The sequence below is a fragment of the Telopea speciosissima genome, chromosome 1, assembly GCF_018873765.1.
Source record: "Telopea speciosissima isolate NSW1024214 ecotype Mountain lineage chromosome 1, Tspe_v1, whole genome shotgun sequence".
Lineage (NCBI taxonomy): Eukaryota > Viridiplantae > Streptophyta > Magnoliopsida > Proteales > Proteaceae > Telopea > Telopea speciosissima.
Window position 1 is genome coordinate 11,264,508 of NC_057916.1, and position 14,483 is coordinate 11,278,990.

At 41.1% G+C, this 14,483-nt stretch overlaps 1 protein-coding gene across 25 annotated transcripts; it reads right to left on the reverse strand.

Moving 5' to 3' along the window:
* Window positions 1-3,881: 3,881 nt before the first annotated feature.
* On the reverse strand, window positions 3,882-10,954 carry LOC122648827. Of its 25 annotated transcripts, none has more exons than XM_043842090.1 (6): window positions 10,770-10,954; window positions 9,285-10,652; window positions 6,314-9,050; window positions 5,976-6,061; window positions 5,715-5,909; window positions 3,882-4,288 (listed from the first exon to the last, which is right to left on the reverse strand). In XM_043842090.1, the coding sequence occupies exons 2-5, from the start codon at window positions 10,641-10,643 to the stop codon at window positions 5,754-5,756; spliced, it is 4,338 nt and encodes a 1,445-aa protein (XP_043698025.1). In that variant the 5' UTR covers window positions 10,644-10,652; window positions 10,770-10,954; the 3' UTR covers window positions 3,882-4,288; window positions 5,715-5,753. The 25 variants fall into 25 exon arrangements, with proteins under 25 accessions (XP_043698025.1, XP_043698027.1, XP_043698021.1 ...); XM_043842092.1 differs by having other exon boundaries at window positions 5,715-5,893; window positions 5,966-6,061; XM_043842086.1 differs by having other exon boundaries at window positions 5,715-5,893; window positions 5,966-6,037; window positions 6,218-9,050; window positions 10,770-10,953.
* Between the last annotated feature and the right edge of the window lie 3,529 nt (window positions 10,955-14,483).

The following is a 14,483-nucleotide window of genomic DNA, read 5'->3' on the forward strand; positions in this document are numbered from 1 at the left end:
TCAAACTCCAGAAGATAGAATTACTAACATGGTCTTTACATATGAACTTTGGAGGTAGTTAAAGCTTACCATTGTTAGGTTCTGTTCCACTTCCTTGGCACGTTTCTTTCACGAAAATTTCAGTTATCTAATAAAACCCATTTGCATGCACAAGGGCCAAGCATAGATGGATGCCCTTCTGATTGATGAATTTCTACAGCTCCAATTTGCTTTTAACTCATTTCCTTGTTGAAGTACGAAGTTCAGATTATAGTATATGACCTAGGGCTGCAATAGGGTCGGGTTGGGCTGGGCTTTATAGAACCTTAGTCCAACCCTAAGTCCCCTTAGCTGGGCCCAGGCTTGACCCGACCTTGATTAAGGGCCAGAAAAATTCAACCCTGACCTGCCCTCAGGGTCGGATTGGGTCGGGCTGACCCTGATTGGCCCTGATCATGGGGAGAAGGAAGGAAATGCATGGGCTGGAATGGGTCAGGGAGAAAATTATCAATTTTACGTAAAATAACACTGTAATAAAATGTATTATATCACTTATTGTCTTCATATGTAATATATTATATAACAGAATGTGGGTGACTTTTAAAGTTTATAATATATATATTATATCAATATATGTTTTATAGTATAACTTAAAATAGGGTTGGGCCGGGTTGGGCTAGGCTCAGCCCAAGGTCTCAACCCTGACCCAACCTGACTCTAACTCAGGGTCAGAAATTTTCAGCCCTTACCCACCCTTAGGGCCAAATATCTTAGCCCAAGCCCTGTTCGGGCTCAGGGCGGGCCATGGTGGGTTCGGGCCGACGGTCAAATTTGCACCTGTAATATGACCTGTCAGGCATTCAAAAGTAGCGAAACAGCTTTACAACAGGACGACTTATAATCATGGTGTACAAATAGAGGGTAAAATGACAACAACAAAAAAACATTATGGCTGGTATCTTATACCCTCCCCGGTTCGATCTTCCCCATTTCTATCAACTATATATGTAAAAGCTCCCAATTAACCAAAAAAAAAAAAAAAAACATTAAATATAGATCAATATATATATGGATATTGGTTTTGGAACTGACAAAAAACTGATCTGATAGCCACGTATGTGTACTCTCCTTTTGTCTAGTTTATACATATATATATATTTTTCTGGTTTTCATAAAAAAAAAACTGATCTGATACCATGAACTAAATCCATGCCTCTGAACAACTAAAATCGGATTTGGACTCTCAGCGACATGGAATTGAGCGGCTATCATGCTGTACTCAATTCACAGGCCGCTTGGAATTAATGCTGATCCAATGATTTGTAGATGATGACAATTTAAAATTCAAAATTACCCCTCTACATCTACCAACCATTGGATCGATATTAAAAGTCCACATGGCGGCTTGCGAGTTGAGCACAACATGATGGCTACTCAACTCCAGGCCGCAGAGGATCCAAATCCATTAAAATCTATACACAAAACCAGTGGCCGGAGATTGCTTGAGATTATATTGGGAGTGGTTTTTTCATGGACTGGGGATACACATGAAACCAGTGACGAAGTTGACCACAAGGTTTCTAATCCAATTAGAGTTTGCAACTAGCAAAACAGTGCATTAAAGAATCCAAGACTAGCAAAAGAGTGCATGGGAATACTGAAGGGATGCATAGACATAAACAAGAGGGTATACAATTATATGGGAGTTTATATATCCACATCATTCTCCAGATATCCAATGATTTGAATTACCACATTACTCTTCATCTCTTCCACACGGCAAAAATAAGGTGGACACATCTATTGATTACATCCACCAAAAAACTCACCTTTAAATATAATCGAAAAAACATTGCTAAAGATGGATTGCATTGTGATGTATACATGGGACACATTGCATAGTGTGATAATTAATAAATCGATGAGGGATGTACACACTGCCCATTTGCATCTTACACGTCAAGCCAATGACAAGCAAAATACAAGTAGTAATGATGAAAGTATAGTTGACTATTAACACTAGTCTTAGCTAACCCATCAGCTTGACCATTTGCTGATCTTATCTTCGAAGTGTGAGAGATTGCAGACAACACTAAAGCTTCTACTTCTCTAATAAGGTGAAAATATTCTCCGAGAACCACCATGATTAGACAATAGCTGCATCGCCGTGAATAATCAACTCGGGCTACCTGAAAGAGGCTTTATCTCCCAGGCATTTGATGAGAGGGCATCACAACTTTACATCGATGAAATCTGCTGCACCAAATGGATACCATGATACTGTTACCCTGATGATCTCAAAAGGCTCCTCCAAAATACCTGCTGGGCCTGGATTACCCATAGAGCTACCATCAAAGTTCAGCTTGACTTCGTGACAGAACGGGAAAGTGAAAAGAAAGAAGAGAAACGGGGGGAGGGGGGAGGGGGGAGGGAGGGAGGGGGGGGGGAATCAACCATGCTAAATCTAAGAGAGGGACTCCTAGAAGAGGCTACCTCCTCGCAATGTCTAAGAATATAGTTAATTCAGATCCAACAGAAAACCTCCAAAGTTATGGACCATCTATCTAGCCCTTCTCTACTTGATTTTCTCATTAGTCTCTGGAAGAGATCACACCCACTCTGCATTCTAGTTCTCTGTAGTTCCCAAATGGTCCAAATAGTCACTACAAGCAAATAAAAGGTCACATAAATTGTCCCATCTTATCAAAAGGAACTTTAATGCCAAAAACCCTACAATCCCGACCTTCACAATGGGGTGTTCCATTTCTGATAGAAGCGGGCCACAACGTAGGGCCAAACTGCCATAGCAAAAAGAACAAGGAGGCATAGGTGACAAACAGATTCCCCACATGCTATGCATATCAACCATGGGAAAATAAAGTTTTTCCTCACCCTTTGTAACCTCCCGCATGTGTTCTCCTTTTCATGGTTTATCTCCCAAGCTAATGCCTTGTGCTTGGGAGAAACCAGGGTTCTTCACATCAACTTACAAGCATCCTCTACAAACGGGGCAACATGTATAAGGATTGTGGCAACAAAGACGGACGTAGAAGAATATGTGCCATTACTAATCAAAGACCAAATCCACCTATATTTGGTTCATTAAAGTAGATGAAAACATTATCAGGAGGAATTCATTAAGTTGGTGACCTCTTCTAAACCCAAAATCTGAAATCAAACCAACCCCATAGGGAACAAACATTCACAGTATTGTGAAGATTTTCACTAGAATCCTATTCTTTTGGGATTCAAACCGCCCCCCCCCCCTCCCCTAAATCCTTTGATTCACAAGCAGCTTCATTTCAGCACTATCCCCAAAAAAGTATACTCTGCAAATGCTCAACATTAAATAGCAATGGGATCTAGGACATAATAGACAATATGATGTCATATTGAGTTCTAAACACTCTAGTTCCTTATGTTCAATCACTCCTAATGAAAAAATATACTGCTAATGCCACAACCAATATTAGAAAAACTACTCAGGGCTAATATTTTAGTTCCTAGCTTTTCAAAAAGAGTGAACCCATTTCCCACTAACATAAATTAGGAGTATCAAAATGGAAATATTTACTACTAGCAGAAAAAGTATATTAAAAAAATAACATAAGAATACTAATTATAATATGCAAAAAGAAAACTAGTCAATAATTTTACATGTGAAGACCATGTAACAAACATGCCAGGAATCACTATGAGAAGTTTATGAGAATTCCAGACACTGCAACTGATATAAAATTCATTAGCTCCAGAACAAAGGAAAGTTCCCCACACAATTTATATGCTTCAAACACTGCCAGATGTACCAGATATATCGTATAGAAAAGATTGGATAACATGGTATAAACCATAAAAGAGTTAAAACACATTTTTTGAAAAAAAATTAACTGTTCTGATGCCCATTTGATTGAAAATAAGAGTATCAACTCAAGGATAAAACCACAGCTTTTCCATCATAGACATGGGCATCAAACACAGATGATAACCAGTATTTGGGAGGAAGAATTCTAAGCCACTAAGAACCTTGGGGTCTAAATTCCATAAAAACAGATCTACAGGCAAGATCGAGAATGTCCATTTTACATTAATCACAGTGAATCCCATGAGCCTTCCAAAACAAAGAGTGTGCTGAAAACAAGTATTTTGTTTGAAATACAAAACAGAAAGAACTCATGGGGAAAAAATCTCAGGTAAACAGATGATCCTAACAGTATAGTTACCGCCTTCAGCAGCCCTTCATTTAACCACCCTCAGTGGTGCTTCAACATATTACATGGCATCTACCACCATTTTTGAGTCTCCACCAGACCTGGAAATATAAACAAGCACACTGATGAATGTGACATACACAAAAGGGTAGAACGTAACAAAAGCGAAAATTCAAAGCCATCTCAGGAAGACCAGCAGGACAATATATCAAGGACATGAATGTCATAAGGTTCATATGCAATGGCAAGACAACCATCAATAGGGCAACTTTCAGTGGTCACCTAAGCAAGCACCAACACAACCAAGTTTCCCAGTGACTCAATTAGCAATTTTGATGAAATTCACCATTTTTTGCTGAAAACTAGAAGAAAAGCGACGATGTTAAGGGTGTCTTATCAGAGTCCTTGGCGACCTCATCAAATGGTGAATCTGAACCCCCGCTATTGAACCACATGTACTTGTAGGCCATAAAATGCGACTTACATGAACAGGGTGGTGGGGCCAACATTTCTAGACTCCAACATCAGAAACATATATAGCATGGGAGGGAAGTTAAAAAATAGAAACAAAGAGGGCAGAGTATAGGGATGTAAGCGGGCTGGGGTAAGGGCTGTAAGGCAGGCCAAGCCCATTCACACTTTTATATGTGAGGCTTGAGCCAGGCTCAGGCTAAGAAAAAGCCTGGCCCTCACCCAGCCCACCATAACATTTTGAGTCTTGGGCCGGGCTCGAGCTGGCCCACCTACTGATAATATTTAAATGCATGTTGTATTTTTCTTATTAAAAAAAAGTACTTATACGAATTGAAATCATGACAGCTTAGATGAATACAATAACTTATAGCCTACCCATCTTCCAGAAATCATTTTACGAATCAATTATATAATCAAATATATAATCAAAATATACATATATATATATATATATATATATATATATATATATATAGTATATAGTTATATACATAATATGCATAACTAGTAGAAGGATTTGGGTAGCGAGAAAGAGGCCCAACTTTAACTAGTCCTGCAACAATTCAAAATGATCTATGGAGTTACTGGAGTATAGATGAATAAGGGGAAGAAAAATGATTGGAAGACTTAAGAGAGCAAATAACTACTCATGTATATTGGGCCTAGCACTATATATAGTTTGGGACCAAGCGGGCCAGGCCATCGGTCTGGATTAATGTCAGGCCAGCCTTAACTTATATCAGGCTAGGGCAGGCTAGGGCCCAAGTTTCATTCCTACAGTTGACCCTTTCAGATGGCTCCTAATGAATTGATCCATCAGACCTTTGCTTGCCATCCAAGGCAAATTATGCCAGATGGTTAAAATTTTCAGATTAGATCAACCCTTGCAACAGGATACCCTAAGTGGGAAGCACTGATTGGTGGGTCCCAATTGCAGGACAAGTCTGCTGTCATCCAGTTCGTAAATCCCTGTTACGATCAACCTGAAGATGACTAGATTTCCTCAAAGGACAAAGTTCCCTCAGCATTGCAGAGACATTTACATGAGAATACCTGAAACCTTCAAGCAAAATCATTTCTGCAACAATAAAATCAAGATGTGCTGCCTCTCACAGGTGCCATATCTTCTATGCCTTGTGGTGCCATATCTTCGTTGCCTCCCGCAGGTACCATATCTTCTATGCCTTCTGATGCCCCATCTTCTATGCCTTGTGGTGCCACATCTTCTATGCCTCGTGACGCCATATCCTCTATGCCTTGTGGTGCCATATCATCTATGCCTTTTGATTCCATATCTTCTACGCCTTGTGGTGCCATATCCTCTATGCCTTGTGATTCCACATCTTCTATGCCTTGTGGTGCCATATCCTCTATGCCTTGTGATTCCACGTCTTCTATGCCTTGTGGTGCCATATCTACTATGCCTTGCGGTGCAACATCTTCTACAAGTAGTGGTGCCATATCCATATCCTCTATGCCTTGTGATTCCCCATTTTCTATGCCTTGTGGTGCCACATCTTCTATGAGTAGCGGTGCCATATCCATATCTTCTATGCCTTCTGGTGCCATATCTTCTATGCTTTGTGGTGCCATATCTTCTATGCCTTGTGGTGCCACATCTACTATGAGTTGTGGTGCCATATCCTCTATGCCTTGTGATTCCACATCTTCTATGCCTTGTGGTGCCACATATTCTATGAGTTGTGTTGCAGCAAAGGATGGAGCCTTAGCTGATGTTGGTGGCCAATACATCAACCTGTAGCTGACATGCACTGGTCCAAAAATGCTGAATTTCCCCGCACTACTGAGAGCTACCTCTGCATCAGTATGCCTCTTGAACACCACTCTAGCACAGTTAGTCGTTTTCAGCACTTCTGTTTCAGATTCCTTCAAAGGCCCAAAGTGTCTAAATATTATATTCAGATTCTTTTCTGAAGGAATAGAATCTGCATCAGACTCCGGGAAGCTCAATATTAGTGCCGCTGGTGAATTGGGGTCCTTGGAATTTGCATCCAAACTGCCCACTGAAATTTCTACTGGCTGTTCAGCATTGTGATAAGGATTTTGCTGCTCAATATCCAATGCAGGACTGCACTGATGAGAATCATCAGCTCCATTGGTCAGCATAAAAATCTTTTTCCTAGGCCTTCCTCTTTTCTTCTGGGATTTGTCCAATGGTTGTTCTTCAGGGCCGATTTGGACAATCCTGTCAGTCCAGTAAGAATCTTGCATATCCTCAAAACTATACGATTCAGTGGAGTCCATGTTAGAGTTGGGTGGTTTTTTCTTTTTACCACCTACTTTCTCTGAAGACATTTTGTGCTTCCAAGAACTTGCATGATCAAGGCAGACAAAATTTCTGAATTCAGAGAAGAAACTAATTATGGTAGTCAGGAAACTATAGCCTTTTATTGGGTCCCGTGCAGCCAAGCAAAGTTGGGACAGCATCTCTTCTGGGGACGAGTGCTCTGTTGGAAGGACTATCTTTCTCCTTTGTTCAGGAGTTCTAGGAGATGCAGCATCACCATCCCAAGTAGAACTTTCTCTGTTCTGATCCACCTTAACTGCAACTTTACGGAGCCGTTCACCGCTACACTTAAGGATTGGAGAGGATCCAGTCAGTTGGCTTGCAACTCTACAAATGGATTCACCAACTTTGAAAGATCGCTTGGGCTGAGCAGAGTCAGCATCAGCAGCTCCTGATAAGGAAATACTTCTTTTCCTATTTTGAATCACTGAATCATCAGGAATGGAATCACCAGCTTTACGCTTTTTTCCCAACAACGATGAAACTGGCTTCCCATCAACAGACTCATTTCCATCATCAGATGAGAAAACCTTTTTCCCAGCCATCAACTCTGACAAGCTTCTTTCTTTTTTGATAGGATGTCCACCATCCTCTGAGGTGTGTTTACGCTTACGGAAAGAGCCATCCCGACTCTTAAATTTAACTTTCCCAGATAGTACTTGATCTTTATTCTCAGATATAGCTGCAGAATCATCAACAATTGCTTTTGAATGCTTGCTTTCTGCCAAGATTAAACTGTCAGCTTCATTCTCCACCAAACTGCCACACAACTGGAACGTTGGCAAACAAGAGTACCCCCTTGAACGATGGACAGCCAATAATTGCACCTGAGCTATGACAAGTTCCAGCCTATCAACTCCACCATATGGAAACAGTGCTAATTCTCTGATATACTCAACAAGCATCTCTGGTTCAAAAGAACTTACACTGATGGATTCGTCCATGCCCTTTCTCCTACTTGATTCTTCCCGGATCCCAGGGTTCTCAATCATTTGGGATCCAGTCTTTGCATAGACTTCTTCGAATGTGCATGAGCAGGCCAGCCCCAGCTCTACTCGTCTCGCAATTTCATCCAATGCACAATCGACAGCTTTACGAAATGACTCCAGATTAGTCTGCTTCTCCATCTGTGAGAAATTAGCCCTAAAGGGCTTTAGCAATGATGCTTCATTCCAAGCAAATGTTCTATCCCCAAAATATGCAACCAAAAGGCTGTCCTTCTTACGGTATTTCATTGCCTGCTCTGATGCATCCGAAGGATCGAATATCTGCCCAGGCCACCAGGGATGACTCTTCACCTTACCCCAGACTAGATCAGAAACAGAAAAATCACCTTCTTCTGTTGGCAGGCCATAAAAAACCCGATTATCATTTACAGATGCAGTTCCAGGATTCAAAGTAGTTGTAACCTGTTCTGACGTTTCTAGCATTTGGTTTACATGTGAATCAACCCTACTGACATTTTTTGTTAAGTTCTCATCTAAGCAGTCAGAGACAGAACATTTAGCATCATCTTCTCTCTCTTTAACCCTGGGTCCTTCATCTTCCTTCACAACCTCTCCTACATTCCTCTGGTCTCCATCACTGCTTGGATGAGTGACATCAGTACCGATCTCTTTAGCCTCAGTTTCTTCACCCTCCCTCAAAGCATCATCGAGGATCATCTGGTTCCCATCCTTAACCTCTGTCCCTTCATCTTTCCGGAAAATCTCATCAACAGCCTTCAGGTTTCCATCTGTGCCCAGACAGGTAACACCATCCCCCACCTCTCTAACCTTAGTTCCTTCAGCTTCCCAGTCAACCTTATCAGCAGTCATCTTGTCTACGTCTTTGTCCAGATGTGTGACATCGTCTGCGATCTCTTTAACCCCAGTTCCTTCATCGTCTTTGAAAACTTCATCAGCAGTATTCTGGTCTCCATCTCTGTCCCGACAGTTAACATCATCTAGCATCTCTTTAACCCTACTTCCTTCCTCCTCCTCAAAAACCTCATCAACAGTCTTCTGGTTTCCATCTGTCCCAGGATTACTAACATCGTCTCCCATCTCTTTAGCAGCAATCCCTCCATCTTCCTTCAAAACCTCATTTCCATCTGTCTTAGGATTACTAACATCGTCTCCCATCTCTTTAGCAACAATCCCTTCATCTTCCTTCAAAACCTCACTTCCATCTGTTCCAGGATTACTAACATCGTCTCCCATCTCTTTAGCAACAATCCCTCCATCTTCCTTCAAAACTTGACTCCCATCTGTTCCAGGATTACTAACATCGTCTCCCATCTGTTTAGCAACAATCCCTCCATCTTCCTTCAAAACCTCACGTACAGTCTTCAGGTTTTCATCAGCACCAGGATGAGTAGCATCAGCCTCAATCTCTTTTACCTCCATTCGTTCATCTTCATTCAAAACCTCCTCTACAACCTTCTTTTCAAAATCTGTGCTATGACAGCTACCCAAATCTACAACTGAATTAACCGCATCAGAATCACTGGCAATAGGCTGAGATTGAGATTGAGATTGAGTTAGATTCTCATCCAGCTTATTGCACCCACCTACTGCAATGGCTTCAACGTCAAAGCCCATGGATTGGTTATCCACTAACGGAGAAGCACCAAGCTCAGGAGAAGGCGAGCCCATCCTTTGGTCCCCTTGATGATAACCACAAGCGCCTGCAATTTGAACATCTGCCTCCTGATTCTTGTCCAGCACTGCATCTTTGGATTCATCAATGGCCTCGGTAGCCAGGTTTGTATCTACTGTAACAGCAGCCCCCTCGTCTGCATTTGCCTCGGTGAGGTGTAAATCCATGCTCTGATCCCTAATTACCTGATCAGAAGGTGTTTTAGCTATCTGGGCAACTAGCTCTTGTATCCCATCTTGAGAAGGATTCACGTCACTATTACCTATGTTTAAAGTGGTATTATGAACGCAATTTGAAGGAGAACTAAGACTTACAGAAGGATCCGTATCTCTGACATCATTAGCTTCAGTGCCTCCTCCCACCCCCTCGACCTCCACGCCTTGATTTTTCTCCGGAAAATATGGCTTCTCATCCAAATCCATCGGCTCCGGTACATCTCCTTTGGAATTTAAAACCTCCGAATTTTCCAATTCAACAGCTCTCTCCCCAGAAGCAACGTGGATTTCCTCGAAAGTCAACTCGGTGATCGTCATAGAACTTTCAGCTTCGGTAACTTCAACCCTGTCTGTCAGTCCTTCGGTATCAGAAGCACCAAGTTTCAGCGTTAGCGCCACGTCAGGTTGACCTCCAAATTTCCCATCACCACCCGCATCTACAGATTTCTTGGTCACTCTTTCTGAACTCTCTTTGATCAAACAAACATCAGCAGATTCTTCTTCTTCAGAACTTCCACGGACCCCATGAGCACCAGTGCTGCCGTCACAAACATCAGAACCTTGGGCAAATGTTTCAAGCAAATTCCGTCCTTCACCAGATACCCCAGCCTCGGCTGTTTCACCTTCGGGATTAGTACCCTGAGCAGGGCTCTGAGTGTCCAAGGCCTGCTCCACTAGGTTTTCATCTACAGACAGTGTGATAGCAACTGTGGATTCTGCAACCCTTACCACAGAAACTTCCTCCTCGACGAGTGGAACGGCTTCGGAATTCAAGTCGAGGATCTCGGAGGAGGCCTCGTTCGTGGAGCCAGACGACATGGTAAAACCCTAAGATCAAGAAAAGCAAAAAAGAGAAGCAAACATTACTATTTCACAATCTCAGTTTGCTAAAACCAGAAGTCCACGAGATAAAAACCCTTGATTAATATTAGAGAAAGAAAGTACCTGGTTGCTATGAACGCTGGCTCTGCTTCTCAGAGTTACTCCATGAAGATGAAGACCTGGAGGTTCTGGTTTTTGGTTTTGAAGAGAGAGGGAAACAGCGAAACAGAGAGAGAGAAAGAGAGAGAGAGAGAGAAGTGGCGTTGAAATTTTGATGGTTTAACTACTAAAAAAGTTTCGTAAAGTTACAACTGATTTAAGATAAAATTCGATGAAATTGTGGTTTTTGATCAAAATCCCAAAAAAAGACAGCAACTCTTGCGGTCTTGTCCAGTTGTCCTATTCCGATTTGCAATTGTGTCGATGCGCACACTGCATACGGTTCAACGTGTAATAAGTATCTCATAGCAGTCGTACGCTGGTACCCGATATCGATGGATTTGGATCCTCTTTAGGGATCTTCGAGTGAGATCTCTCCATCTGATTCGGAAGTGAAACGAGGTGTCAATTCCAGGCCCGGCCCGGTAGAACCGACCGAACCCGCCCAACTAAAGACCAGCCCGGCCTAGCCCGTTTACTTACTAACTTGGCGGTCCCAATGTAGGGTTCTAACCCATTGGGCACCCGATCGGACGGACCAATTCTAAGCTTGACCGGTTATAACCCGACCTAGCCCGACCCTTTATCTTGTAAACTTTGCTATGGGCTTGGGCCCTGTTTTATTTAGTGGTCCAAATCTGTTCATGACAGTAACTTTCTGTAGGGCTGGGTCTGATGTATTGGCTATATTTTTATGACAGTTTCTGTTGGGCTGGGCCTGATGTATTGGGTATATTTTTATGATATTTGTTAGCTTCAAATTATATCATATATTATATGTGGTGTCTTAAATCTTAAATGTCTTTTCCCTTTTAATGTTCTTATGTAGAGAAGCAATAACTGTGTAAAACTTGATTGAACTCCTATTGATTTCCACATCTGGCTTGAAATATTCCATCTATTTGTTAGTAAATGCTTTGTACAAAGATGCTTCCCCCACCCCCAACTTTCTTTTATTTTATTTTTTATATTGATGTAAAAGAACGAGAGGAAGGAAGTAGTAGAAGATGGTTTTTTTTGGTGTTGGTGCTAATCCTATTGGTAAGGGAAGAAGCATCCAACCCATTCTGTGGCTGCACCATTTAAAGCCTGGTTAAGGTTCGTTTAGTGTTAAATATGTCCACAGCCCGGTTAGGGGCTGATTACTAGCCCGATTGTAGCTCGAAACCCGACCTAGACTGACCTAACCCGACTAGGCCTGGCCCGAAGACTTAAACGGGCGATCACGGTACAGGCTTTAAGCACTGTGAGGCCCGGTTAGGCCCGATCGAACCCGACCGAGCCCGTTTGATTGACACCCCTAGGCCCCATTCTGGTTTGAGAACATTGCCCTCATTTTATTATTTATTAATTCTTTTTTCTTTTCTTTTTTTCATTCGAATGGTAATTCTTTTCTTCCTCTTCTTGCAAACGCAACCACTTTCAATATCGATCTGATACATACAGACTCATTGTCGATTTGGTACAAGATCGCTATATATCGTATCGACATCAGTGATACCATATGTGATATATCGTTATGATGATCACGTCATATCATGATCAAATCACACTATTGTGTGATCGTGATATGATGTAATATGATCACAATATCAATATTTTGTTGATCATTTTTTTTATTCCTCTTCATGCAATCGAATCCACTTTCAATACCGAATCAGTACCAACCCATTGTAGATTTTATATGAGACCAACCCATATCATATAGATATCCATATGATACCATACGCAATATCGCCACGATGATAATGTCATATCGATATATAGCGCGATCCTGCGACATGCGTTATCAACGCTATAACGTGATCATAATAGCGATATGGCATGACCCTTTTGCCAATATCGGTTTTTTTGCGATACAAAAATTAATAAGAATTAATAAATAATAAAAAGGGAAAAAATCGATAGCTTTCTCTTTCCACAAAGCTCCAATCTTACTATTAGCCTTCATTTTTGAACGGAGAATTGAGGGAAAGAACTCAAGAATCCTCTTTATTTTTTAAATAAAAATAGGAAGGGATATTCGAGGACAGAGATCCCTTTGTGATCACTCCAACAATGCATGAGTAATCCATGAGAGAATTCTATTGCTCTGCATGCAAATAGCACTCACTTGTATTTGAATTGAGCTCCGAAAATTGCCATGTGGCTAATGCAAACCATGTCTTATCCCAACTTTAGTTATTTAATGAATGATATATATTGACCAAATTAATAACAAAGGGAGTGAGATAGATGAGATACCCCTTTATATTGACATCATATATGTTAAGAGATGAATTTTGATGGTTTTAATTTATATATAAGGAGACCCACATCAATAAATTAGGAAGAAAAGAAAGAGCTTAATGAGGGGGCATGTACATGGCCACAAGCCCTCCTTTTTACAACGACAACAACATACAACTCACCTTTATCCCAACTAAATGGGATCGGTTACATGGATCCCAATAGAAACAAAAAATTAGTAGTAAGAAGTAGAAAAAGGATCTTTGTTTGGGACAGCTACATGTTTCGTTCACTTTTTCCCTACAGTAAATTTCAGACTCAAATATTTTCACTTAGTCTCTCATAACTTTCAATCATCTATTGAATAACACACCCTATTCAGAGGTTCTAGATTTTTAAAGCTTTACTTTTTACCACTTAGAGGTTTTTATTCCAAAAGAACCATTTGAGCACTAAGGAGACACATACACTCTCACAAGCCCGATATCATATTTTTTCTTGAGTCAAAATTCAAAATCTGCAAACAACCGCTAGCTCGGTTGGTTGGAGGCATTACAAGTTGCGTACATGCCTCCTAGGAGGTCAAGGGATCGACTCTCTTTGGATTGCATATTGTGCTAAAAAGGCACCCCTCTCTCCCCCCCGCCCCCACCCCCACCTTAGTTATAGATTGTGGACTTGTCTTAGCCTTCCCTCTTAGCTTGTAGTTGGCCTGTGGGCCCATGATATCTCCAGCATTATAGTATATGGGCTTTTCACCAAGTATTAGAATCAAAGGATTAAGTGGAGGCTTGTTGTGCTTGGGTAAACAGTCACTGCAGTTGGATTCCATCATAACCCATCCTCGATTTATTGCCATTTCCTTTCCTGTATTTGGGAATACTGAACTTTGGTGTGTGATTGGATTGTATGCCCCACCTTCCCCTGCAGAACAACAATATTTTTGGGAAGAATTACATAATCTCCTCACCAATCTTACCCTACCATTTGTTCTAATTGATGATTTTAACCAAATTCTTCCCAAACTAGTTCCACACAAACTAGTTGCCATCGTCCAAGAAACCCAACTGACATTGTTTAAAAAATTAGAAATGGATCAGTCGAATTGATCAATTCAGATAAGTATCAACTGTGATTGGTTCTGATTCTGGATGTACCGATCCAATTGATTATTGGGTTTTAGGACCAATTCATTGCGTTTTTGGATCTAAGGGGTCAATTTTAGGGTTTCTAGTACAGATTCGACACATGATTCGGAGTTTAAAATCTTTGGTCCGACGAGCAAGAAATACGAGTCAACTCTAGGTTTTCTAGTATAGATTCGACACCTGATTCGGAGTTTAAAATCATTGGTCCGTCGGGCAAGAAATATGATAAAATTGTGCTTGATAATTATACAAATGCTTTTCATTTTTAGGTTGTTTAGGATCTATACGCTAAAAAACAAAT

Bases quoted from the DNA above. Each gene is read 5' to 3' on its own strand.
- LOC122648827 (XM_043842070.1), bottom strand. From the start codon at position 10,643: ATGTCGTCTGGCTCCACGAACGAGGCCTCCTCCGAGATCCTCGACTTG. The intron at 9,051-9,284 runs GTTTTGAAGGAA...GATGGAAATGAG, and splicing joins ACCTGAAGACTGTACGTGAG to GTTTTGAAGGAAGATGGAGG.